This window comes from Esox lucius, chromosome 15 (assembly GCF_011004845.1).
Source record: "Esox lucius isolate fEsoLuc1 chromosome 15, fEsoLuc1.pri, whole genome shotgun sequence".
Lineage (NCBI taxonomy): Eukaryota > Metazoa > Chordata > Actinopteri > Esociformes > Esocidae > Esox > Esox lucius.
In genome coordinates, this window is record NC_047583.1 from 6,013,498 (window position 1) to 6,040,315 (window position 26,818).

Genomic DNA, 26,818 nt, shown 5'->3' on the forward strand with positions numbered 1-26,818 from the left:
TTACATTCTTAATTAAATTTTCTTTGACTTTTGTATATCATGTCTTAATTCTGTGAGTCTGCAACATGGAAACGGTAGGGCCCTTTTTAATGGCTTTACATTTCCAGCCCTGCCCTGCCCTGGGAGAGAGACCTCCAGCAGGTTTAACTGGAATAAAGACCCTCTGATCTGGTTTATATGTTCATTAGTCAGGAGAGTCGTCGGTCTTCTCACAGCAGGCTGTCAGGCTTGGCTATGACATTCCGCACTGACTGATTTAATCAGAGATTACACACGTTTTTCACAAAGGGATCTGTATATTTGAAAGATGGGATTATGGAGGAAGACCGGTTTAAATGTTTAAACCTTGTCTCTCTTTCGGTAAATCCCATTCATCCTTTATTTCCAGCTAATATCCAATAAATGTGCTTCTACTATGCTGCTGAGCAAGTACTATGATTAGTGTCTACTGTCAAAGAGACAGTCATTTGCATCTCTGTCACTTTTTTGAGGGAGATGGCCACACTGAAACTATTTTTGTCAGGTAGAATGACATTGTTGCTCTTTGCATCAATCAGAAATAGTGACGGAAACGACACCCATGTCATTATAAATACAACTTCCAGCCAACGTCTCACCAGGAGTGACAGGTGACGTTGATACAAACCTTTCTTCCTCCATGAAACTCTACTCACGTTACTGGAGCGAGTCTGTGTACAAGTCACGTGTGTTTTCCCTTTGGCAGTGTAGTCTGCCGTGACATCTGAGAACGTCTGTTCTTGTGTCACTCACATCTTTTTTTTTTTTTTTTTTTACTCATGAGAAACATTTAGTCTCATTGACCGAGTTTTTAACACTTACTCATCATGACATCAGCCATGTTGTCCAACCGGTACTTGTTTGCTGTATGTATTTTTGGAAAGTTGACATCATCTCCTATTGCCTGGTGCCTCGGCAGAGCTGCTGGTCTTGCCTGTGGGTTTGGCGTAGGCAAGACCAGCAGCACCTATCGGTAAATAATGGGAAGGGCACACCGGCAAGCAACATGCTAATAATGCATTTGCCAGACATCCTCCTGTCAAATTAGGTTTAACGGGCGATTTATCTTTAGCTCTTAATCCAGTAGTGGCTAAACTGCTGGGGTCACTTAAGCAGTGAGTGGATTGGGGCCTGGGGGCCTGCAGGGTGGGTACGTGTCCGATTTGTTGGATGACATTTTACCACGGAGGGTGTGAGAACCAAATGTCCTTCAGAATTGTTTAGCGAGCAGCGTTTCCTGAGCTACCCGCGATTTGTTTAGCGAGCAGCGTTTCCTGAGCTACCCGCGATTTGTTTAGCGAGCAGCGTTTCCTGAGCTACCCGCGATTTGTGTCGGTTGCGAGGGGTTGTGCGGAGCGGCGCCTTTAGCCGGAGTTCTGAGGTTGAAACCGTCACCCGCTCATGACCGGATACTGTACTTTGTGGATTCGCACAGGGAAATGTTTAGGTGCGTATATGCGAGTGAGACCGCGGCACGGTTGAACCCAGCCTGTTATACGTGACCGTGCTGAGCGTCCGTTTTGCTGGGCCCATTATGAAGTGTCTGTAACCGTGTCGTCCTGCCTCTCTCCCTCAGCCGGGAGAAGCTGTGGATCTGCATGGAGTACTGTGGTGGAGGATCCCTGCAGGACATCTATCACGGTGGGATGCCTTTCTGGTAGTCTCAGTCCGACTGGCCTCTTACTGTCTCTCTTCTCTCACTGTCTCCCCTCTTCCTCAGTCTTGTCTTTCTCCCTCCTTCCTCATTTCATCTGACTGTCGTTTAGTGGGGTCATAAAAGTGATGGTTTATTGTCATGTTTTCACACTTCCTTTATTGGTGGTTCCCACTACATGACCTAATTCTCATCTGTAAGCTGTAATCAATCTATCTCAGACAGAGTGGTGTCACTAAATGGCCTTTAGGGAGCAGGACAGCTTTCATGTTTGAATCTTTTCTTTTTCCAGTGACTGGCCCTCTTTCTGAGCCCCAGATAGCCTATGTCTGCAGAGAGACCCTACAGGTACTGATTCAGCATAATAATCAGAATCACAACTCCTTCTCTGAAACATGTGAAGCGATAGTTCCCTGGGAGTAGGAATAAGGTCAGGCCTCTGCCTAACCTTGGTCCCAGACACCAGCCTTTTTGAGCGTGGCTGAATTCCTGTCACGTTAGCCAGTTCAGATCGCTCACTAATCGGGTCTTTCTTTGCATTCAAAGGGTTTGGGGTATCTACACAGCAAAGGCAAGATGCACCGGGACATCAAGGTAGGTTGTGCCACGCAAACACGCACGGCGACCCATGCTCGGACACACGCATGCAGATGTGCCCACACACACACACACACACACACACACACACACACACAGACGCCAACTGACTGAGCTCTTTCGTAAACCTCTCTCACTATGTGAGCATGGGGCCTTGATCATCTGGTGAACCGAGGAAACTTGTTTTTATTTAAAATGTAACATTTCTGTTTAGTGGTGGGTTGGGTTGTGTGTGTGACTGATCCTCTCTGTGACAGTCATGGTTCGGGGGGGTGGGGGGGGGCAGCATTGGTCTTGCTGCAGACAGTCGGAGGTTTCATATGTACGTTAGACATACACAACGGTGTCTCTCAGACATGTGAACCCCCGGCCAGGAGCTGCAGGGTCGTGACAGCCAAAGGAAGAGGCTGGCGGCGGGGGGTGGGGGTGGGTGGGGGGTTGCGTGGCAGGCCATGTACGTAGTTTCACTCAGAGCGCTGGCTGTGTTATCGCTGTGGGTCATGGTCGGCCACAAATGCCTATCTGCTTCTACGCAGCGAGGGCTTCCTGTTTGCTCTGCTTTCTTCTCTCTTTCTTTCTCATCTCCTTCTGGGCACGTTTCTCTCTCTCTGGCTCTCTGGCTTTCTGGCTCTCTCGCTCTCTGGCTCTCTCGCTCCAGACAACATCTCCCCAATACTGACATCCTCCCTGTGGTTTTATCGGCACAGTGAAAATACAATACCTGTTTGCTACACTCAATCTGTAACAGTCGGCCTTAAAATACCTGCCCAGCTACACAACTTAACACCAAGCAGTGGTAAAAAAAGCATTTTTTAGTTTTTTACCCCCAGCATTAATCAAAAAGGAAATGTTTGATGGGTACTTGTTGAGTTCCCCTGAGTGGGGGGAGCTGATGTATTCCTGGATCGTAAAGACTACCGTTCAGACGTTTGCAGTCACTTAGAAAAGTTGTTTTCGAAGTAAAAGCACATTTTCCCCATTAAAATAACGTCAAAATGATCAGAATGATACAGTTTAATCTAAATGATCAGAAATTGACAATGTTAATGTGGTAAATAACTGTTGTAGCTGGAAACGGCTGATTTAAAAAAAAAAAAAAAAAAAAAAAATGGAATATCTACATACATTTACAGAGGCCCATTATCTGCAACCATCAGTCCTGTGAACCAAGTGGCGTGTTGTTTGCTAATCCAAGTTTCTCATTTTAAAAGGCTAATTAGAAAACCTTTTTGCAATTATGTTAGCACAGCTGAAAACTGTTGTGCTGGTTGAAGAACCAATAACACTGGCCTTTTGACTAGTTCAGTATCTGGAGCATCAGCAATTTTGGGTTAAATTGCAGGCTGAAAATGGCCACAAAAAAAAAGTAATTTCTTCTGAAACTCGTCAGTCTATGCTTGTTCTGAGAAATGAAGGCTATTCCATGTGAAGGATCGCCAAGACACTGAAGCTCTAATGCAGCGTGGTGTGCTACCCCTTCACGGGGACGGTGCGGACCGGCTCTAACCAGAATAGACAGATGAGTGGGAGCAAGAGGATACGTATATTAGTCTAGTTTGAGAAACAGATGCCGCACAGTTCCTCAGCTGGAGGCTTCAATATTAAATTGTACCTGCAAAACACCAGTTTTCAACGTCAACAGTGAAGAGGCGACTCCGGGATGCTGGCCTTCTAGGCAGAGTTGTAAAGTATAAAGCCATACAGTTGGGTCCCGAAATAATTGGACACTGACACAGGTTTCGTTATTTTGGCTATATTGGCAAGATATATTCAAGTTACAGTTAAACAATGAATGTGGGCTTTAACTGTGGTCTCTCAGCTTTAATTTGAGGGTATTCACATCCAAATTGGAGGAAGGGTTTAGGAATTACAACGCTTTAATATGTAGCCCCCCTTTATCAGGGGATCAAAAGTAATTGGACAATTGACTCAGAAGCTGACTCAGAAGACAGGTGTGGGCTATCCCTTTGTTATTTCTTCATCGGTTTAGCAGGTAAAAGGTCTGGAGTTGATTCCAGGTGTGGAATTTACATTTGGAAGCTGTTGCTGTGAACCCACAACATGTGGTCAAAGGAGCTCTCAATGCAAGTGAAACAGGCCATCCTCAGGCTTCAAAAAGTTTGGTACGTTCTGAGAAAAAAAGAGCGCGCCGGTGAGCTCTGCAACACAAAAGGCCTGGATGTCCACGGAAGACAACAGTGGCGGATGATCGTAGGAAACTTCACGCAATAAATCAACATGTTACATGTTTTCTTTTTTTTTTGTAGTAGTATTGTAGTATTTTACCCTTGTTTTTTTTGTTCTCCTCTGCCTGTCCAGGATTAGTAGACATTTTGTTGGATTAAAGTGCATTCAGCCTATAGTTTCTGCTTGGCTATTTTCCTAAGTCCCCAAACACATTGGCTCTACAATGCTTCTAGCCTACAGAGCATTTCATTCCCTCTTCATTATGTCTGAGCCGCTTGAAAACCCAAAAGCCAATGAGCACCAAAACTATGTTTAATAGAAGATCTGGGAATCACATAAAAAATATGAAATCACTCATCAAGCTGTATAATTAATCAAAGTCAATATTATTGTTGCCTATTTTCGTTACGCTGTTCTTGTTAATTTGACTTGCATTAAAAAAAGCATCAGAGCTGTAGACCTATATATTACAGCCTTGTTGTGTTGTTTTTTCCTCCATCCTTGCCCTGACGCCACATCTTGCTTGCGCTCATTCAGCGTCTTCATGTTCAAATGTTTATATTGTTAAATACATGTTGATTGTATATTGCATATAAAATGTTGTACCCTACATACCCTAATCTAATCGTCTTTTTACCAGTCATCTTTGTCTCATGAACTCTATTGAAAGAAATCTGTGATTCTACTAGCCGTCATCTGAAACGTTGACACATGTTATACGCATTGAATGTAGTTTATGGTATATTTTTTGACATGCTTGGGTGTAAAATACATCTAGGTTCCACCTGTTTTTTTGACGTTACTCATCTCCGCGACGTCAGGACCTGTAAGGTCCTGTATACAAGGTTGCCAGATCATTGACAGTAAACCGTGAAATCTGCACAAGCGCCACATCTTCTGTACAACTCTATCTGTAAATTGACTCGCCCAATCCCATTAAAAATAGCCCAATTGTGGGGGAAGCCGGCCCATTTGTGGGGGAAACGTACCCATCTGGCAACACTGCCAATATGAAAAATGTTTCCTCCTACTGTCACATTCGCTGCAGTACATCGCTGGAAGGCTATTTAGCGTATGCGCACAAAATTATGTTTTACCGTGCCTTGACGCACAGAGGCGGTGCAAGATTTTGTGAAGGCGTTTTATATGCAGTAGAGTCCCTGTAAAAGGGATCTTGAAGGACCTCCATTTTGCAACGCCATGCCATACCCTGTGCACAGCACTTGGAAATTGGAGCCAATTCCGTCCTACAACAGGACAATGACCCAAAGCATCTACGTAGCGCCTCTCAAGCCACTCCAACTTGTGGGCGGAGCCTCAGGAAGCGTGGGGTGAAATGTTTTCAGATTTCCTCAACGAACTGACAACTGAAATGCCTTAGGTCTGCAAGGCTGTAATTGATGCAAATGGAGGATTCTTTGATGAAAGCCAAGTTTGAGGACTCTTTTTCGATTAAAAATCAATATTTCTAACCTTGTTGATGAGTAGTATTTCCTATAAAATTTTGCAATATTTCCTATTCAGACTAATTTCATGCATGTTTTCATGGAAAACAAGGACATTTCTAAGTGACCCCGAACTTTTGAATGGTAGTGTGTGTGTGTGTGTGTGTGTGTGTGTGTGTCATTGTATAGTCTACTGTGATGAGTTCACTGGAATAAGGCTGAGACTAAACCCCATGTTTGAATTCCTTCTTTCAGGGTGCTAATATCCTTCTAACAGACCATGGGGACGTGAAGTTAGGTGAGTCATTCTGCTTCTATAAAGACATTTATAAAGGGCTCCCTCATGACCCTCATCCACGACTGCGTTTTAGTATGTCTTTGTTTATATAATCTGAACAGGCCTTTTCAATTCTTTTTCCAGCCGACTTTGGAGTAGCAGCCAAAATAACAGCCACCATTGCCAAGAGGAAGTCCTTCATTGGGACTCCTTACTGGTGAGTCTTTCTTGGGAGTGTGTCCCAATTGATGCCCTATGCACTTTTAGTCCTGTATAGTAGTCCCACTGTACCTCAGTCCAACTGCTCTATGTCTGTCTGTATAGGATGGCCCCAGATGTAACGATAATGTGTAAAGTATGTTTGTTTGTATAGGATGGCCCCAGATGTAAAGATAATGTGTAGAGTATGTCTGTTTGTATAGGATGGCCCCAGATGTAACGATAATGCATAAAGTATGTCTGTTTCTATAGGATGGCCCCAGATGTAACGATAATGCGTAGAGTATGTCTGTTTCTATAGGATGGCCCCAGATGTAACGATAATGCGTAGAGTATGTCTGTTTCTATAGGATGGCCCCAGATGTAACGATAATGCGTAGAGTATGTCTGTTTCTATAGGATGGCCCCAGATGTAACGATAATGCGTAGAGTATGTCTGTTTCTATAGGATGGCCCCAGATGCAACGATAATGCGTAGAGTATGTCTGTTTCTATAGGATGGCCCCAGATGTAACGATAATGCGTAGAGTATGTCTGTTTCTGTAGGATGGCCCCAGATGTAACGATAATGCGTAGAGTATGTCTGTTTCTGTAGGATGGCCCCAGATTTAAGGGATGGACATCATATTAGATGTCCATCCCTGTTGTCTCAGAACTGTGTTTTTCTGTTTATATATTTCCATGTTATCTCTCTTCTGTCCAGGATGGCCCCGGAGGTGGCCGCGGTGGAGAAGAACGGAGGGTACAACCAGCTGTGTGACATCTGGGCCGTGGGCATCACCGCAATAGAACTGGCTGAGCTGCAGCCTCCCATGTTTGACCTGCACCCAATGAGGTACTGCTCCCACCCACCACGTTCTCAGTTGTCGACCAATCCACTGCCGTTTCCGCCTCACTTCCTCACTCACTCGACCAATCAGTGCTGCTGCCACACTCTCAGACTCATCACTTCTTGTTTTCTGATTTCTTTCTCTCGTTTTTTTTTGCCACTTTGACAAAGTAAAAATGCAGTGTGTTTAATAATAAACTGTAGTGCTACAGTCATTTTTAACCGACTGATCAAAACCTCAGTGCTGCTGGTGTTTTCCAGTGTCTCTGCCTCTCGACGATAAGAGTGAAAAAAGATAGTGTAGTTTATAACTCGATAGTCATTTGATCACGGTGGATGTCTTCCATTCCAGGGCTTTGTTTCTCATGTCAAAGAGCAGCTTTCAACCTCCCAAACTAAAAGACAAAACTAAATGGTGAGTACCCTACAATTAGTCAAAAACCTGTTGTTCTGTGTTAGTGCTGCAGTCGGTAACAGTCGATCTCCTCTTTTCCTCAGGTCCACAGCCTTCCAGAACTTTGTGAAAGTCACTCTGACCAAGAACCCTAAGAAGAGGCCAACAGCAGAGAAGCTGCTCTCGGTAACAATGGCCTTAGTCTGTGACAGATTTTGGAATATGAGAAAAAAGGATACGTCTTTCGTCTTCGGCAGTAAAGGCCGAAGACAATGCGTCCCCAAACTCTTAACTAGAACGTACTTTCACCAGACGTTCTCCCTTGAAGAGCAATTAGTGTTAAGTGCCTTGCTCAAGACACGGCCGTGTAGATTTTTCCATTATGCTGGCTCTGAAATTTGAACTGTCAACTTTGTAGTTACTGGCCCAACACTTAGGGATCCTGTATTGTGTCTTTGGTGGTCTGAATAGAATAACTAGCGTCTCAACGTGTGTGTGTCTCAGCATGTGTTTGTGGGTCATACGGGCCTGACCCGCCGGCTAGCCGTGGAGCTGCTGGACAAGTTGAACAACCCAGACCACCACCAGCCCTTCTCTGAGGTGGACGACGACGATCTCGAGGTAAACCGCAGGTTGTCTGTTGCTCATTAAGAGCTGAAGGGATTTCAGTGTGTAGGATGGTCCCGGGCAGTGGGAAATAAAAGCCAAGAAGAGCGGATGTCACTGACTGAGTGGCTGACTTGACTACCCATTGTTAAATAGCGTAGTGGTTAAAGACGCCGTCTGACACACAGGAGGCCCGGTATTCGATCCGGCCAGGGACAAAACCAATAAGGAATTTTGGAGGGTAAACTAAAACTTTACTGGCGCCAAGCTTGCGTAGCTACATTATAGTAAGCCAGAAGTACAACAGTTTATGTTGCGATGGACAAACTGCAGTCTAACATCATAAATCGTTTGGCGTGTTAGACGCTTTCTCTTGCAACATGCTGCTGTCTCACTCAGGAAGAGCGGTTTGGAGTGGGGGCAACGAAACATATTTCTCTCTTCCAACTAATGCGCTTGAGAGAACTTTGTGAAGAAATATATTAACTACACGAAAACCTTACAACATTTTTTTTATGTTGATTGACAAAGAAATAGTATACATTTCAAGTTCAAAAGGTTTATTTGTAATAAAGAATGAAAAAAAAAATAATAATAAATTATATATATAACACAATCAATCCGTAATAAAAACACACATCAATAATAATAACTATACAACCGTAGTGCCATGTAAAAGGACAGGTGTGCATGATATAAGTGGCATTTGTCCCTGCACCTGTGTTCTTAGACTTTAACCAGACAATTTGTCTTTTCGTTTCTGTTCTTCTTTTGTCTATTTTTAAGTTCAACTGTTTTGATAGAAGTGCATATAGTTACCTGAATCTAAATCATTATGAAAATCGAAAGTAACTAGTTGACAGTCATGGTTCTCACTATAGGTACTGTATAGCTATTAGCTGGCCATTTACAGTAAACAGTTTCTATTTTTACGTGCTAAATGAATATTTTGGATTTGCAATGAATGGTGTTCCATAAACTAGGTTTTAGATGAGCCCAGCAACAGAGTATTGGCCGATTCTCATGACGATGCTGACATGGGTCCATTAAAAGCTGCTCTTCAGACTCCCTCCCAGGTTGACCACAGTCACTTCTACTCGCAGCCTGGCCGAACGAGGCTTGCCTGCCAAATTTTTCTTTCTTGTTTGCAGATTTCTTTGGGCGTATTAAACGCTTTCAGTGTAAAATTGAAATTACTAAAAACAAATTGAATTTATGTAAAAAAAGGCATTTTAGTTCTTTATATATATTTTCTTTGAGTGGAAGCAGCCCAAAATATGATCTGCTCTAGACAGTTGCTGCTGCTGTTTTCCTGACAACTGTACCTGCTGAACCAGTCAGTCAGTGTGTGTCCCACTGTATTTTATTTTAGTGTTTAGTTGTCTGTTTGCATTTATTTAAAAACAATAATTTTTACATTTTAGTGTTCTGTGTCTTGTCTTGCATTTGAAGGCCTTTGGCCAGGTCGTATTCGACAATGAGAATTGGTTGTCAAACGGCCTCCGTGATGAATGTTTAAATAAAATATCTGTAGCGCTTTACCTTGGCAGCAACATGGCAGCATGGCAAAACAGTATGGAGCAGGAAGAAACATGTTTGCACAAATCTGACAGGGGTCCGTTTTGCCTCTAGCGCCATTTTTACAACAAGTGGCCAGAAATAGTGGACTGCATCTTTAAGTTACAGCTATAGGCAGACCCAACCCATCACAATGGGAGATGTGAGAAAGCTGCCACAAGGGGCGCTGTGGAGCCATTTGAGTCCACTCCCTCCCTCTCTCTCTTCTTCTTGCTTTCCCTCTCTCTCCCCCCTCTCTTTTCCTCTCCTCTATGCATTATGTCTTGTTAACTGGTATCAACATGTGAGATCTCCTGTTATCCAGCCAGCTAGAGAGAGAGTTAGGGGCCACATCACGCCACATTGACACAGCAGATCCACTGTCTCATCCATACCCCCCGAACAAAAGAAATGCCTGATACTGCATGCCCTCTGACCTTTGTCTTGTGACGTGTTCACAGACACACAGTGGCTACGTCCCAACATAAAGCCAGTTCCCCTGCTTTTGAATGCAGCTTGTTGCAGTGTGCAATTTGGAACGCAGACAGCACTTGATCATGTGACTTTTAGGGGAAAAACAGCTTCATAACTAATAACACATTCTACGTTTGGTATTTGCTGCTTTCCTCGGTTAACTGCATCGACATTGAGAGCAGTTTGTTTTCTGTGTGGTAATCTGTTTGCCAAAAAGTCATATGGCATTACAAAAATGGTTCTTAAACGTGTTGATATTGTGAGGAAACAGCAGTCCCACAATCCCTATATTCAGATGGCCTTGCTCCTCCAAAATCACACTGTTCCTAAAAACAACTGGGCCACACAGGATTTCAGAGAGATGATCATGTGACTGGTGTTCCCTTTTAAACGTAGAGACCTTCTGGTGACATGTTGTGACATGGTTTTAACTGGCAGTGATGTCATGTATTAATATTGCTTTATTGTGATTCAGGTCCCATTTCGATATATTGCCCTGTGACTTTCTATTGTCCTCTGTAACCCTCCCCTCCCCTTTTGGTCTTCCCCTGTAACCATCCCCTTTTGGTCTCCCTCTGTGCTCCAGCCTCTGCCAGTGGTGAGACATACCATCCGCTCCACCAACAAACACTCCAGAGCCGAGAGAACTCGCTCCGAGATCAACTGTAAGTGACCGTCTCTCCTCCTCCCGTCTCGCTCTTCTCCCTCTGCCTTTACCCGTCGTTTACGCCACAGAAGCTCCACACCTCCCCGAAACGCTCCGCGCGCTCTTTGTCAGAGCTCCGAGTCGGCCCTTCCTCTAGCTGGGTGTTGCTTTGGCAGGTGGTGTGCTCCAGTAGGAGGCCGGAGGCCCTCCTGAAGGGCTGGCTCAGAGACGGACCGCTGGGTTCAAGGGATATTCCAAATCTCTGATACATTTGAGCGTTTGCCCGGGCCTGTCTCAGGGAACTTTGGGGAGGGGATCCACTGCACCAAACAAGCTCAATTAGGCACAGCTAAAGTATATGGAAGGAATCAAATAAGGTTTGAACACCGGTTTAAAGAGCAGCGTAGGTGTATAAATTGCTCAGATATCCAGAGTGGCTGTTGGGCTCCTTTGGAAACTGACCCTGTGTTCCCTTTTTTGTGCACTACCTTTGACCCATAGCCCGCAGGGTCCCATAGCCCGCAGGGTCCCATAGCCCCCAGGGTCCCATAGTCCGCAGGGTCCCATAGTCCGCAGGGTCCCATAGCCCGTAGGGTCCTATCTAGGGAATAGGTAGTCTCATTTAAAACTATACCTCAATTTGTCCCGGCCACAGTGTACTGAGACAGGCCACAACATTTACATATGCCACATTGTCTTGTGATTGGACATAACATCCCAGTGAATCCTATCATGGTACATTGTCGTGTCACTTTTACATGTTCGCCCACCTCAGCAGGTTAACATCTCTGGCTTAAAGCTCAGTTAAGGTTAGACTGCTTCATTGTAGTAACAGCAAAGTCATATCCCTCCTCTGTTATGGTTAACAGCTGATGTAAAAGGCTATGGAGAGGTGTATCGACTTGTGTTCATAGTACATCTCTACTTTCCACAATATTTATGTTTCCTTTGGTGACAAATGTGAATAAAACGACGTCCTTCTGAATAAAACGGCCCATTTCATTATTGTTCTTAAAGAATGCACGAGTTCATTAACTTACAAGGCTACAAGAAGATTTGGAAACTTTGGATTTTAGCCTTAAGTTGTCCTTCAGTATGAGATTATGATCATGGTTTTATTGTAGTTAGAAATCATTTGAGTGTTTTTCTCAGCAGTCGTCTCGCCGGGAGGTCTGTGCAGTGTTTATTCTGTTAAGCCGTGCAGCTAGTAGATACTAAACAGAGTTTAAAAAAACAAATGTTTACGGTTTACTAACATTCACAGTGACCTTAATGCATGTTCTTGTACCCTTGTCTATAGTTGCGTCCGCGTGCTCATGTTTTGTAGTAACACAGTAGTTGATTGCGTTTATTCACTTGTCAGTATTTTGATGTTGTGTTGTTGTCATATTAGTGATGGTGTGGACCTGTTGTGACCTTGTTTGGCCTGTTGTGACTGTGTGGATGTGTTGTGGTGTGGTCATGGTGTGGTCGTGGTGTGGTCGTCTCGTGGTAGTGGTCCTCTCGTGGTCGTAGTGGTTGTCTGGTCATGGTTGTTGTGTGGTCTGTTTTCTGAAGGCTGCTGTCTGACTTTCCCTGTTCTCACCGTAAAGCAGCAGACAGCGAGGCGTTGGCTGGAGGTCCAGGACTGCTGTGTCCCAGCCCTAGCCCCTCCGTGTATCCCATCTACCCTGTGTGTTCTGCGGAGGACAGGAGGGACCCAGGTCAGTCAGTCACAGGACAGGGTAGTCAGGTGGAGGGACCCAGTCAGTCACAGGACAGGGTAGTCAGGTGGAGGGACCCAGTCAGTCACAGGACAGGGTAGTCAGGTGGAGGGACCCAGTCAGTCACAGGACAGGGTAGTCAGGTGGAGGGACCCAGTCAGTCACAGGACAGGGTAGTCAGGTGGCGGGACCCAGTCAGTCACAGGACAGGGTAGTCAGGTGGAGGGACCCAGTGACTCGCAGGACAGGGTAGTCAGATGGAGGGACCCAGTGACTCGCAGGACAGGGTAGTCAGATGGAGGGACCCAGTGACTCGCAGGACAGGGTAGTCAGATGGAGGGACCCAGTGACTCGCAGGACAGGGTAGTCAAGTGGAGGGACCCAGTGACTCACAGGACAGGGTAGTCAGGTGGAGGGACCCAGTGACTCGCAGGACAGGGTAGTCAGGTGGAGGGACCCAGTGACTCGCAGGACAGGGTAGTCAGGTGGAGGGACCCAGTGACTCGCAGGACAGGGTAGTCAGGTGGAGGGACCCAGTGACTCGCAGGACAGGGTAGTCAGGTGGAGGGACCCAGGGACACAGTTGTAAAACTCAAGCACTTTCAATAGATTCCCGGGTTTCCCCCAGAATCATGCTTTGATCCAGTGGGAATGGACAGGAAGGTTGTCTGAGAGATTCTCCATTTTCCAATCAACCTATTACCCCTTATAAACCCTTAGCCACTGTGAAACACTGTGCTGGCGTGCTATTTCAAATCATATTTTTGGTTTAATTGAGATGATTCTGAAGCTTAACTTTGACTGTTTCAATTCAAATAGGAAAAGTAATTGCACATCTGAAGATACTCGTTTCAGGTGTGTGAGAAAGGTTCAAATAAGGTTTTACGGAAAATAATGTATTGCATCTTGGCTTGCCAATGTCACTTATTTTGGTTAATCTCAACTTCACTCACGTGTGTGTGTGTGTGTGTGTGTGTGTGTGTGTGTTTGCCTGTGTGCTCATGCACGCATGTGTCCCTTTGTGTTATCCTGAGACATTCCAGTGACATTCTAGACTCTGAAGGCAGTTTCTCATAGCTGTCACACTTGGTCTCGGTCCAACCCAGTGCCCTACCCCCTTTGTATAGCCCTACTTTGTGCTAATGCCCTATGAAGGCAGTGCACTGACCGGGAAACACTGTGTCAGCCTGTTCCGTGAGGGGACCTCGTAGTCTCCATGTTATTCACGTCTGTCTCTTGTCTGCCTGTCGGCGGAGCAACGAAGGGAAAGTTTTTAGTGTTTGATTGGGATCTTCTTTATCCACGTCTGGAAGCAGTAGCCGCTCATGGGTTCCACCAGGGTTCCACACACAGACTGTAACATTACCCCGAAACAACACATTAGTCATGATCCTCTGTAGCTGTTAGCCTGGGGCAGTGCTGAAGACAACTTGGCCCTATGCTTTAGGAACATTTACTATTTACATTGACTAATCCTTATTGAGCGTTCCTGGACAGAAATTGAGCCAGCAAACTGTGTTGTAGTTGATAGCCTGTTGTCCTTTATTTTTAACCAAAGTTCTGTATTAAAAAATAGTGTGCTGCATTGGAAATAAGGTGCCATTTGGCACTTGAAATGTGCCTTATTTTCATCACTTCATTCCTGAAGTGTGTGTATTGGTATTGGTTAGTCTCTGTTTTGGGGCCTTTGGCTTGGTGTGCTGTGGTGGAGTGCTGAGTTCTGGCTCCCCCTACTGACTGAATGTTTAATAACCCCTCCCCCTAATGACTGACTGTGTAATAACCCCTCCCCCTAATGACTGACCTTGTAATAACCCCTCCCCCTACTGACTGATTGTGTAATAACCCCTCCCCCTACTGACTGACTGTGTAATAACCCCTCCCCCTGCTGACTGACTGTGTAATAACCCCTCCCCCTAACTGACTGACACTGTAATAACCCCTCCCTGTACTGACTGACTGTGTAATAACCCCTCCCCCTACTGACTGTAATAACCCCTCCCCCTACTGACTGACTGTGTAATAACCCCTCCCCCTACTGACTGACTGTGTAATAACCCCTCCCCCTACTGACTGACTGTGTAATAATCCCCCCCCCACTGACTGTAATAACACCTCCCTCTGCTGACTGACTGTGTAATAACCCCTCCCCCTACTGACTGACTGTGTAATAACCCCTCCCCCTACTGACTGTAATAACACCTCCCTCTGCTGACTGACTGTGTAATAACTCCTCTTGCTAATGACTCCTCTCTTCCACAGTTGATAAGGTCCAGTTTGATCCCCCACTGCGGAAAGAAACGGAGGCTCACTCTGAAATGGTGAACATATTAAATATTAAGTAAACGGTTACATTGGTTGTTGGTAAACCATGCATCTGTCCTTCACTGTTAAACAGATTATTTATTTTCTTATTTGAACTCATTTGCTTATTTGGTGTGGAATATGTTTTGTCTGAAAAGTATATGAAATACCCACATATAAAATAATGTCTAAACTGCCCCCTATTCCCTGTATATTTACCTACTTTTGATTTGGGAATGAGGTGTTATTTCAGACAGTGTCTTTTCACTTGAGCCTCGCTCCAGTGTGGTTCCCTATGCAGGGACAAGGACATTGATGAGCTCCTGTAAATGTACCATGTTTTTGTGGTTCTCCTCCAGGATGTGACCCGAGGGGGCGACTATCCATCCCACTGGAGCCCATTCCCTGAGGGAGGCATCACGTCCAGGTAACAGCCATGGTGACGGTTGGCAGGGGAACGGCTCTGATCCAGGGGTGGTTGGGTTTTAGGCAGCCTCCACTTTCCTGGCCTAATAGGAGTCTACTTTGGAGAGCGGGTTAAAAAGTAACGACCAGTTAATGTGTCCACCCACAAATTGCATTACAGAGCTTTCCTTTTTTTTCTTTGAAAATGCAGACTTTTGTCTTTTATTAAGTGTGGACCCTCTATTCTCCCTCGAATGTTTTTTCTTCTTCTCACTAACCAAATGTTTTTGGGAGAGCTTCCCCACAATTAGACAGAATACAGGGAGGAGGGCTTGCTTTTGGATGAAAGACCTCTGTAACTCACCACCTCTGCTCAAACTTAGTTTTTCTCTTTAATTTATTATGCTTTATTTGTACTGTACATGTGTTGTTGAGTAGATTTTGAACTTAGCCGATAGTGTCAATTGTTTGGCTGTGAGAATAGCCACGCCACAGCCCCGTTGCTCCGTGGTAGTCGGGTTATCTGTCGTTTTTCACTTCTCTTGTACCCGATGGACACAGGATAGTCAGTAAATGAATTACTCTGCTCACATGGTTTCCTCGGTCTGATTTAGAGCCATGTTGACAGTATACATCAGAAAGCCAGCAGCCATTCTGTGTTCCATGAAATGACAGAACTGAACTGGTGCCAGCCACTTCAGTGTGTGTAGAGCTGCTCTGCTGTGTTCTTGCGTGACTCTTGACCTTTCACACAGCTGCCTGTCATGTAGTCTGGAATGTCCGTGTGTAGTCAAAACAGATCTGTGTTTTTTACTGGGTTCTTCTGTTGTTTTTTTTGTTTGTTGCTGCTGCTGCTGCTGCTTCCCTTTCTTTCCTTTTTTTGTGTCCTTTTCTCCTCCCCCTCCAAAGGAGCCTTCTGAAAAGCGTTGAGGATGAGTTATTTCAACGGTAAAACGAACACAAACTGGATGTGGCACCCATATAGTGGCACCCTGTTTTGTAGATGGTACTAAACTTTTGAGAGAGCCCGATGGAGGAGCCTCTGGTCAAAAGTTGTGCACTAAATAGGGAATAAGGTTTTAATTGGGACACAACCAATGCATGTGGTTGTATAATGACCATGGCCCAGACCCACCACTGACAGACACAGACAGGGGACAGACAGACTGACGGGGAGATGGATGAGGAACAGACTGACCGCTTCGATGGCTTGTGAATTGAATTGCTATTTGTCCTGTAAGCCTTTAAGACAGGCTTACAGAATGTCATGTAGCCAGGACATAACATGCTCAGAGTGCAAAAGCGACAGGGCAAGAAATTAAGGGTGTTCTGAATTTTTTTTGCTAGGGTACTTTTGCAAGACAGAAACACCCAGTTTTTAAACCAATATCTTTATGGTTAAATACTGGTTTTCCAGGTAAATACATTTACAGTTTACATTACAGTACATTTTAGTCATTTAGCAGAATCTCTTATCCAGAGAGACTTGCCTTAAGTGGAATGTACTTATTGTGTCTTGGAGAACCAGCACCTGACCATAATCAGACTTTCCTTCATCCAAGCGGTTAGTTGGCAAAGTCAGTGCCGTTTCTCCCCTTGAGTGGTCTGTTGACATGAGCGAACCGAGGATAGAGTGCACCTCAACAGATATTATGATGTAAATTTCTAGTAACCCCATTGTCACGAATGTGTGTTGTAGCCCTGGACAAAAGTCCGTCATTCAACTCACTGAGGGCTTAGCGATTAGTTGACCCGTTGAATGAGGTGTGTTTGTCCAGGGTTTCACCAGGGAGGTGTGCTGTTTGGGGGCACAGAAAACATACTCTAGGGAGTCTTCTCTACTAGGCTCCTGTAGGACTGGTGTTGGGGGAACAGCGTTGGTTGAGTTCAGTATTTACTCTGGGTGGTTTAGATGCTGCTGAACAACCGGTCTCCCAGTGCTCCACTGTGTTCTCCAATGCTGAGCTCTGCAACTGTAGTGATTTACACAAGAAACAAACTGATGCCGTGTTGTTTGATACGGTTCTCTTTCCAGTGTCAGCGCTCGTTGGTCCCTTTATGAAAGCCGTGATATGTCTGAAACAAATGATGTGTAGTTAATGCGCGGTCATTCTCTCTGCCGCTGCATGTTGTTTTTGTGGTGGTACATTTTCATGCGAGTCATTGACCCCAGTCCCTTACTCCTAAGTCACACTCTATGAGCAGCGTACTGTCAGCCATGGTCTCCAAAACCCTGAGTGCTCGCATCTGGTTTCAATGACGGACTCTTGTCTTTCCACTTTAAATAACAAATAGAAGCTAGGAAGTTGGAGATCAGAGGTCATTTTTAATGAGTGCATTTAGAAACTGGCTTGCTTGCACCAACTTAAGCTAATGCGTAGTTTTTGCTTGCAGACTTTGGTTTTGAATCGCAGTGTTCTGGCATGTAGTTTGTTCTTTTCATTCGGCAGAAGATTATCATTGAAACCAGACCAGGTTGGGTTTTAGAGCTTAACCAGGGTTGAAGTCAATTCCATTTCAGTTTCAGTCAGACAAGTCAGACTTACCAGTCTGTACCCCTCCTCCCTGACCAGTCTGTACCCCTCCTCCCTGACCAGTCTGTACCCCTCCTCCCTGACCAGTCTGTACCCCTCCTCCCTGACCAGTCTGTACCCCTCCTCCCTGACCAGTCTGTACCCCTCCTCCCTGACCAGTCTGTACCCCTCCTCCCTGACCAGCCTGTACCCCTCCTCCCTGACCAGTCTGTACCCCTCCTCCCTGACCAGCCTGTTACCCTTCTTTCTTCCCCTCCCTTTTGTTTTTCATTCTTTTCTCTCTTCCCCCCAGGGGGCACATGGCGCATCTGGAAGATGCCTTTGAAGACGTGGAACTGTAAGCGCACACACACACACACACACACACACACACACACACACACACACACACACACACACACACACGCACTCACCTATCCCCAAATTTCCTCCGTCTGACTGACTCATCTTGTCCTATTCTAGCTCCACCCTCAAGCCTGGAATACCCCCTCCTCTACCTCCCAAGGTGAGGCCACCCTGCAAACTATTCGTTAGACTGGGGTTCACTCTGTACTCTATTCACTATACTGGGGTTCACTCTGTACTCTATTCACTATACTGGGGTTCACTCTGTACTCTATTCACTATACTGGGGTTCACCCTGCAAACTATTCACTATACAGGGGTTCACCATGCAAACTATTCACTATACTGGGGTTCACCCTCCACACTTCACTATACTGGGGTTCACCCTCCACACTTCACTATACTGGGGTTCACCCTGCACACTATTCACTATACTGGGGTTCACCCTGCACACTATTCACTATACTGGGGTTCACCCTGCACACTATTCACTATACTGGGGTTCACCCTGCACACTATTCACTATACTGGGGTTCACCCTGCACACTATTCACTATACTGGGGTTCACCCTCCACACTATTCACTATACTGGGGTTCACCCTGCACACTATTCACTATACTGGGGTTTACCCTCCACACTATTCACTATACTGGGGTTCACCCTGCACACTATTCACTATACTGGGGTTCACCCTGCACACTATTCACTATACAGGGGTTCACCCTCCACACTATTCACTATACTGGGGTTTACCCTGCACACTATTCACTATAAAGTACAACATCGCGAGTTCAAGCGGCTGAAATGGGTTTTCTCAGAAGGGTGGCTGGCTTCTCCCTTAGGGATAGGGTGAGAAGCTCAGCCATCCATGAGGAACTCGGAGTAGAGCCGCTGCTCCTTTGCATCGAAAGGAGCCAGTTGAGGTGGTTCGTGCCTCTGGTAAGGATGCCCCCAGGACATCTCCCTAGGGAGGTGTTCCAGGCACGTCCAGCTGGGAGGAGACCTCGGGGTAGGCCCAGGACTAGGTGGAGAGATTATATTTCGACACTGGCCTGGGAACGCCTCGGGATGCCCCAGTCAGAGCTGGCAAATGTGGCCTGGGAAAGGGAAGTTTGGGGTCCCCTGCTGGAGCTGCTGCCCCCGCGACCCGATACCGGATAAGCGGATGAAGATGAGATGAGACTATTCACTATACTGGGGTTTACCCTGCACACTATTCACTATACTGGGGTTTACCCTGCACACTATTCACTATACTGGGGTTTACCCTGCACACTATTCACTATACTGGGGTTCACCCTGCACACTATTCACTATACTGGGGTTCACCCTGCACACTATTCACTATACTGGGGTTCACCCTGCACACTATTCACTATACTGGGGTTTACCCTGCACACTATTCACTATACTGGGGTTCACCCTGCACACTATTCACTATACTGGGGTTTACCCTGCACACTATTCACTATACTGGGGTTTACCCTGCACACTATTCACTATACTGGGGTTCACCCTGCACACTATTCACTATACTGGGGTTCACCCTGCACACTATTCACTATACAGGGTTCACCCTCCACACTATTCACTATACAGGGGTTCACTCTCCACACTATTCACTATACAGGGGTTCACCCTGCACACTATTCACTATACTGGGGTTTACCCTGCACACTATTCACTATACTGGGGTTTACCCTGCACACTATTCACTATACTGGGGTTTACCCTGCACACACTTCATTAGACTTGGTTTTAGTTTGACAAAGAGACTGTTAACCGTGTCCGTCTCCGGTCAGCCCCGCCTGAACAGTTCGTCAGATGAGTTGGGTCTGAATGATGAGCGGTGCTCGACCATCCGGAGGTTTCCAGGCTCCGAGAACGGTCCTGGTCTGGGCGTGAACCCTCGGAGACTGAGCACCCCGGAGCAAGGCAACAAGGTGTTTAACTGTGGTGTCCACCGTGTTAGACCATCCGTGACGTTCTGTGTTTTATTGCCCCGGGAAACTTAACGTGCTGAGGGAGTTTCCCATGAGTTAACCGGCGTGTTGTGATTCTCAGATGGAGCACTCCACCCCAGATTACCTGTCGGTCAGCGTCAGTAGCCCCGGCCTGCTCACCACGTCCTCAGACCCCGGTAGGGAAATGCACACACGTAAACCCAGTCACGTTTTCACCCATATGCCAGTATGTCTAGGTCTCTTGTTGAACTGACTGAGGTTAGCACACTAAATGGGAACTAATTTCTTATCTCCCAGCAATCGGTTGTTCAAAAAACAAATTCCTCAGTAATTCAGATGTGTTTAAAGGTAAGACAACTAGCTGTTGTTGTGCTGCAGATACAGGTGACTGTGAAAATAAATGTACTGAAAAGTACATTATTTTGGCATTTACTTTGGATATTATAGCTACCATGTAGTGCAATATCCTCACAGAGAATCCTTTACATGTTGCTTATTGACCCTCAAAGAATCCTTTACATGTTGTTTATAAACCCTCAGAAAGTCCTTTACATGTCATTTATTAACCCCCAGAGAATTATTTTATATATCGTTTATAAACCCTCTGAGAATCCTTTACATCTTTATAAACCCTCAGAGAATCCCTCTACATGTTGTTTATAAACCCTCAGAGAATCCCTTTACATGTCAGTTATAAACCCTCAGAGAATCCCTTTACATGTCAGTTATAAACCCTCAGATGTATATGTAAGCAATAAGACACAACGGGATATGGCCACTAGGCCGAGGCCAAGAACCGTTTTTAGGCACGATGATTTGCAGCATGCCTGGACACAGCGCTAGCGGTGAGATATTCACCATATACTGTACCACCGACCGCTGAGATGCCTTATTGCTCTTATAAAACGATGACCCCCCCCCCAGATAACGACGACTCTGATGGAAGTCAGAATGGGGACAGTCCCAAGACCACTCCCAGCCGGCCACGCGGGAAGGACAAGAAAGACTTCCCGGTGAGTGTGTCCATGTGTGGGTTTGTCTTACCTTACCAGTAAGTTTTTCTTTCGTTTATAGGAGTGAAACGCTTTTGTAATTCTAGAAGATTCCTTGGTATTTGCATTTTTTCTTTTTTTCTTTTTTTTTTAAACATGCAAGTCATTTAACAGGCACTCTCGTGCAGTTGCGAGTGCGTCCCTGTTCCTACTGGACTGTCAGTGTCAGATCTCTGTGTGTTCCTCCTGCTGACTTTTAGATGACTTCAGCAGGAACCCTGTGGTTGTACTCCGGCTGCGACAGATGTGGAGGGTCTGTCAATGTGTTGTCAGAGTTGGGGAAACAGAACACAATAGCGTGGTGACAGTGAGGGCCGAGTCCCCAGTGAAGCCCTGTTCCCTGTGGGTTGCACTACTTTCCCGAGGGCTCTGGTGAAAAGCAGTTCACCATATAAGGAGACAGAAACAGGGACGGGATTCTTGAAGTCAACAGTCAGATTTACAAAAAATGAGCAAATGGAGTCTGCGTTAGGCTTGGCAAACCAGCTTGCTGCAACATGATAGTTGATTGTTTTAGCAGCGTTCCTCTGTCGTCCTAACACTGGTCTTTTTTCTCCTCAGAAACCAGCTATCAACGGCCTGCCGCCCACACCTAAAGTCCTGGTGAGTGACTGGATGTTTGTATCCCACGTGGAACCCTGTTCCCTTTCTAGGCCACTACATTTGGCCAGAGCACTATGGGTCCTGTTCTAAAGCAGGGTTCTAAAACAAGGTTCTATGCAGGGTTTGCATGCACTGCTTGCAATTGTGCAGAAAGATTTCCTGTGGTGACGTTCTTTAGAGAAAGAGATTTGAAAAATAAAATGTTGTGTTTCTTTCTAAACAATGGTTATGCATTGTGTAACCAACATTGAAAACACAACCCCTTGATAAGGCTATTAAGTTGTCTTTTTTTGAAAAAGGTCAGCTAATGGAACTGATATCTGATTATTATATGTTGGCTGCGAGACAATGCATGGCCATGTCTCTACTACCACGAAATAAATCGACATGACCTGACCAAAAGAACTACTACACTTAATGCTTGTTTTAATTATTGTGTCAAATGTGTTTTATAGGAGTAGTCAGTATAATTGTTCTGATTCACTGATATTCATACAGTTTTTGGCTTTTGTAACAAGTCGTAACCTGATATATTCACTGTTACTTCACAATATTCCTGTACTGCTCTCACTATGCACACACCTTTTCTATGAATTCAATAAATAAACGTTTTCATTGTCTGTCATTGTCTGTCAACGATGTTTGGACGAGTCTGTCGAAAGATGTATCCAAGGGTCTTCTCTCTAATTATCATGCTGACTGTGGACTGTGTCCAGCAGCGTTGCTCAGGTTGTGCTCAGAAGGATGATCTCCCAGATTCTCTCTAGGTTGAGACTCAACCACGGAAACCCTGCTCAGGTTGTTCATTTACATTTGGCAAACTTGTATATATCCTTCATTCATTCTAGATGGGTGCCTGTTTCTCCAAAGTGTTTGATGGCTGCCCACTGAAAATCAACTGTGCTACTTCGTGGATACACCCTGATACCAAAGGTAATACACACACACACACACACACACACACACACACGAACAAGCTACTATACAGGCATGCGCCCACCTACAGACATACACATGCACAGACCATCACAATGAGTGGGGTTGTCAGTAGAATGTCCTGGTGCTTCCTCATCTTGGTGTACCCTGGCTGGTATGTGGTGGTTCTGCTGTTTATTTTTTCAATTGTTGTGCTTGTTGGGTCTGTTCCATTCAGGCAGCTTGGTGTGCTTCCTCGTTAGTCAACTGCAGCCAATATTCTGATCTGTAGAAACGTTCAAACCTGTGGAGTTTTTTTTTTAATGGAAGACACAAGCAATCTGAATCACAGAACCTGTAGAAATAAAGCGGCCCAGTAAAATGCAGTTCACTACCCAGGTGGGAGAAATGTTTTTTGTTGAAACTGTTTTCCAGACCAGTACCTCATATTTGGGACAGAGGATGGGATCTATACCCTCAACCTGAATGAGCTGCATGAGGCCACCATGGAACAGGTAAGAAACATACAAGGTACATTTGCGACAATATCTCTGGGATTGTTGGGAAAATTAGTTAATGTCTGTGACTGGTAGGATCATACGAGCTGATATCTCTGGGACTGGTAGGATCATACGAGCTGATATCTCTGGGAGTGGTAGGATCATATGAGCTTCTATCTCTGGGAGTGGTAGGATCATAAAAGTTGTAAAACCAGCACCAATTCAAAGAGCCGACAAATTGTGTTCTGGTCTCCCCATCAGCTGTTCCCCAGGAAGTGTACCTGGCTCTACATCATCAACAACAACCTGATGTCTCTGTCTGGTGAGTGACTGGGGCAGATAAAGACATCAGAACCACCTGATGTCTCTGTCTAGTGAGTGACCGGGGCAGATACAGGCATTATAACCACCCAATGTCTCTGTCTGGTGAATGACTGGGCCAGATACAGGCATCATAACCACCTGATGTCTATGTCTGGTGAATGACTGGGCCAGATACAGGCATCATAACCACCTGATGTCTCTGTCTGGTAAATGACTGGGGCAGATACAGGCATCATAACCACCTGATGTCTCTGTCTGGTGAATGACTGGGGCAGATACAGGCATTATAACCACCTGATGTCTATGTCTGGTGAATGACTGGGCCAGATACAGGCATCATAACCACCTGATGTCTCTGTCTGGTGAGTGACTGGGGCAGATAAAGACATCAGAACCACCTGATGTCTCTGTCTAGTGAGTGACCGGGGCAGATACAGGCATTATAACCACCCAATGTCTCTGTCTGGTGAATGACTGGGCCAGATACAGGCATCATAACCACCTGATGTCTATGTCTGGTGAATGACTGGGCCAGATACAGGCATCATAACCACCTGATGTCTCTGTCTGGTGAATGACTGGGCCAGATACAGGCATCATAACCACCTGATGTCTATGTCTGGTGAATGACTGGGCCAGATACAGGCATCATAACCACCTGATGTCTCTGTCTGGTAAATGACTGGGCCAGATACAGGCATCATAACCACCTGATGTCTCTGTCTGGTGAATGACTGGGGCAGATACAGGCATTATAACCACCTGATGTCTATGTCTGGTGAATGACTGGGCCAGATACAGGCATCATAACCACCTGATGTCTCTGTCTGGTGAATGACTGGGGCAGATACAGGCATCATAACCACCTGATGACGACTACTATCTCACCACCTTCTGCTGGGTTGTACTCTTATCTGTCTCTGCTTCTGCCTTACCTGAACACCATGAATACAATAAGCCCATACCGATGCTGCTGTTGTGGATATGGGGATTATTCAGACCGGTGGTTGATATTCCTCCACAAGCCATAGGTATACCATTGGATATCTCTAAACTGTAAATTTGGATAAACCATACAAAAAAGAAAAAAAAGAAATAGGAAAGTAAGAGTTTTATTTTCTCTGAAAGAGACTTGATACTTCAGCTAGATTATGCCCATTGTGTATTTAGTCTGTAACACGTGTGCTTTTGCTGCCTTTTAACCACTTTCTGTTAAATTTTATTCATGCTGCTCTCTTCTAAGAAAGTAAGCATTTCGTACCTTATGGAAATTATTACTAGGAGTATGTCCCAATAATGACCTCCTGAAGTGCATTCATTGGCTGCTTCCCACAAATCTAAAAGCATTGGCCTGTTGTGGAGGCTTGGGCTACATTGAATCTTCGCCATATTTCTACCAGTCATTCCTAATCAATTAAGTGAACAGGTGCACTTTGGGTGGGACTAGAGATACTTGGGAAAGAGGCGTGATTTATTTTAAATGTAAATAATTTAACTGACTTACATACCGAGCAATTTGCAGGTGCAACTAAGCTGAAGTCTGTTGCTCGAGGGCACCACAAATCTTTCGACTTGTCCACTGAGGGATTCAAACCAGCAACCTTTCGGTTACTGACAAAGCACGCTAACCACAGGGCTTTCTGGAAGCATGGTGTGGGGTACTGTATACTTAATGTAGGCCAATGCCTGGGCTCACAGTATATGTAATGTGTTTTATTCTTCCCTCCTCTTGGACTCTGTCCCTTCTCTGCTCTGCTCTCCTCTGGTCTGGCTTGATTTGGTATTCTACTAACCGGCTTCGTCAGAAGGTAATCACCATCACGCATTGTCATCACCATCACACTCGTCACATTATCCTCAACTTCCACACCGCTGTGTTTGATTTGACCCCCTGACCGTTCAGCCTAACCTCTCTAAGGCCTGAGCCCGAGTGGACCCCTAGAGCTGATGCCTTGTACCAATCAATACTTTCATTTTGTTAATGCACCTTTTTTTTATGGAAAATAATTTTGATTCATAATAATTAAATAAAAGCACTGACAAGCCAGTCTTGTTAATGTCAGAAGATAAAGTACGATTGGCCAAAGCAATTTGGGGAAATTTCCACCTAGCTTATCAGATGGAGCAGTTACCGTGTTGGTTACAGTTTAAAATGTCCTCAGGTCTCTTCAGAGGCCTAATGGCATTGGGCATAGGGGTCTATTTGGTATTTGGCTTAAACATCACAGCTCCATGGAGCTGTGATCCCAGCACACTCCTCTGTCTCTCCCAATCTCTTGTGATGTCCCGGTCCATAGAGATAAATAGCTGTGAACGATGAGTACATTTACATTCATTTATAATAACGGCATCTAGTCCTTCAGCCATACGTCCTTTTCCCATCCACTTCTCATCCAGTTCCCCATGTCCTTTAACCTATCGTTGCTTTTGTGGTCTTCTGTCGGTTCTCTTTTAATTGGGTGGATCAGTGTTGGAATTAAGCATCTTCAACAATAATGCTGAACTAAGAAACATTTTGAGGGTGGTTGTCGGTCATTATTAATAGTGGATCTCATTGTAACATCACCCACACCTATTCAACAGTATTAGAAGCACTGTCATCACGACGAGTTGTGACCCAAGAAAAGACCATGTCAGTGTTTTATATGGCACACTACTTTTCCCCCGAGCCCTGGGAAAAGGGTGCCATTTAGGAATGTGATATTCTTGTTTACATTATGTGATGCTAGCATGTTTTCTATGTACTCACAGGAAAAACTTTCCAGCTGTATTCTCACAACTTGATCGGCCTATTTGAACAGCTGAAAAAACCTGGCCTGGCCTCTCAGTTCCACACACACCGTTTCCCTGACAAGATCTTACCCAGGTGACACACCCCCCAAGACCTTGCCCATGTGATACATAGAGTTGCGGGACACACACTACGTCCTCTGACCAGTTCGCCTCAATGTTTAATGGATCTGTGTTCCGTGAGACACGGCAAAAGGGAGGCACCGCCATGAACATAGAATAACTAGAACAGACATCAAATTCCTGTGGTCTGGCTTCTCCCATTTACATTTCTATGGTCGCCACCACATGCCACTGTAATACAACTGTATTTGTTTATACGGATCCCCGTTAACTGACGCCATGGCGACAGCTGGTCTTCCTGTGGTCTTTGACCGGTGCTTACTGTTTTCTTAGGAGGTTTGCCTTGACAACTAAGATCCCTGACACAAAAGGCTGCCACAAGTGCTGCATCGGTGAGTCTGCTGGAGGGTC

At 45.3% G+C, this 26,818-nt stretch overlaps 1 protein-coding gene across 7 annotated transcripts in view; it reads left to right on the forward strand.

Annotated features, from left to right (window-relative positions):
* map4k5 (mitogen-activated protein kinase kinase kinase kinase 5) overlaps positions 1–26,818 on the forward strand; it is a 44,451-nt gene that overhangs the window by 12,753 nt on the left and 4,880 nt on the right. The window contains exons 5-30 of one of the 7 annotated variants that reach the window (XM_029125488.2): positions 1,595–1,659; positions 1,965–2,020; positions 2,219–2,266; positions 6,157–6,199; positions 6,323–6,395; positions 7,101–7,232; positions 7,579–7,641; positions 7,725–7,806; positions 8,125–8,241; positions 10,844–10,922; positions 12,496–12,606; positions 13,426–13,461; positions 14,869–14,927; positions 15,270–15,337; positions 18,142–18,186; positions 18,312–18,354; positions 19,999–20,139; positions 20,261–20,336; positions 21,085–21,173; positions 21,774–21,815; positions 22,664–22,748; positions 23,166–23,245; positions 23,492–23,552; positions 25,360–25,362; positions 26,306–26,420; positions 26,741–26,799. In XM_029125488.2, the coding sequence (XP_028981321.1) occupies positions 1,595–1,659; positions 1,965–2,020; positions 2,219–2,266; positions 6,157–6,199; positions 6,323–6,395; positions 7,101–7,232; positions 7,579–7,641; positions 7,725–7,806; positions 8,125–8,241; positions 10,844–10,922; positions 12,496–12,606; positions 13,426–13,461; positions 14,869–14,927; positions 15,270–15,337; positions 18,142–18,186; positions 18,312–18,354; positions 19,999–20,139; positions 20,261–20,336; positions 21,085–21,173; positions 21,774–21,815; positions 22,664–22,748; positions 23,166–23,245; positions 23,492–23,552; positions 25,360–25,362; positions 26,306–26,420; positions 26,741–26,799 (1,871 nt within the window). The remainder of the gene's footprint in view (positions 1–1,594; positions 1,660–1,964; positions 2,021–2,218; positions 2,267–6,156; positions 6,200–6,322; positions 6,396–7,100; positions 7,233–7,578; positions 7,642–7,724; positions 7,807–8,124; positions 8,242–10,843; positions 10,923–12,495; positions 12,607–13,425; positions 13,462–14,868; positions 14,928–15,269; positions 15,338–18,141; positions 18,187–18,311; positions 18,355–19,998; positions 20,140–20,260; positions 20,337–21,084; positions 21,174–21,773; positions 21,816–22,663; positions 22,749–23,165; positions 23,246–23,491; positions 23,553–25,359; positions 25,363–26,305; positions 26,421–26,740; positions 26,800–26,818) is intronic. The other 6 variants (XM_034297219.1, XM_029125490.2, XM_029125489.2 and 3 more) reach the window with 6 other exon arrangements.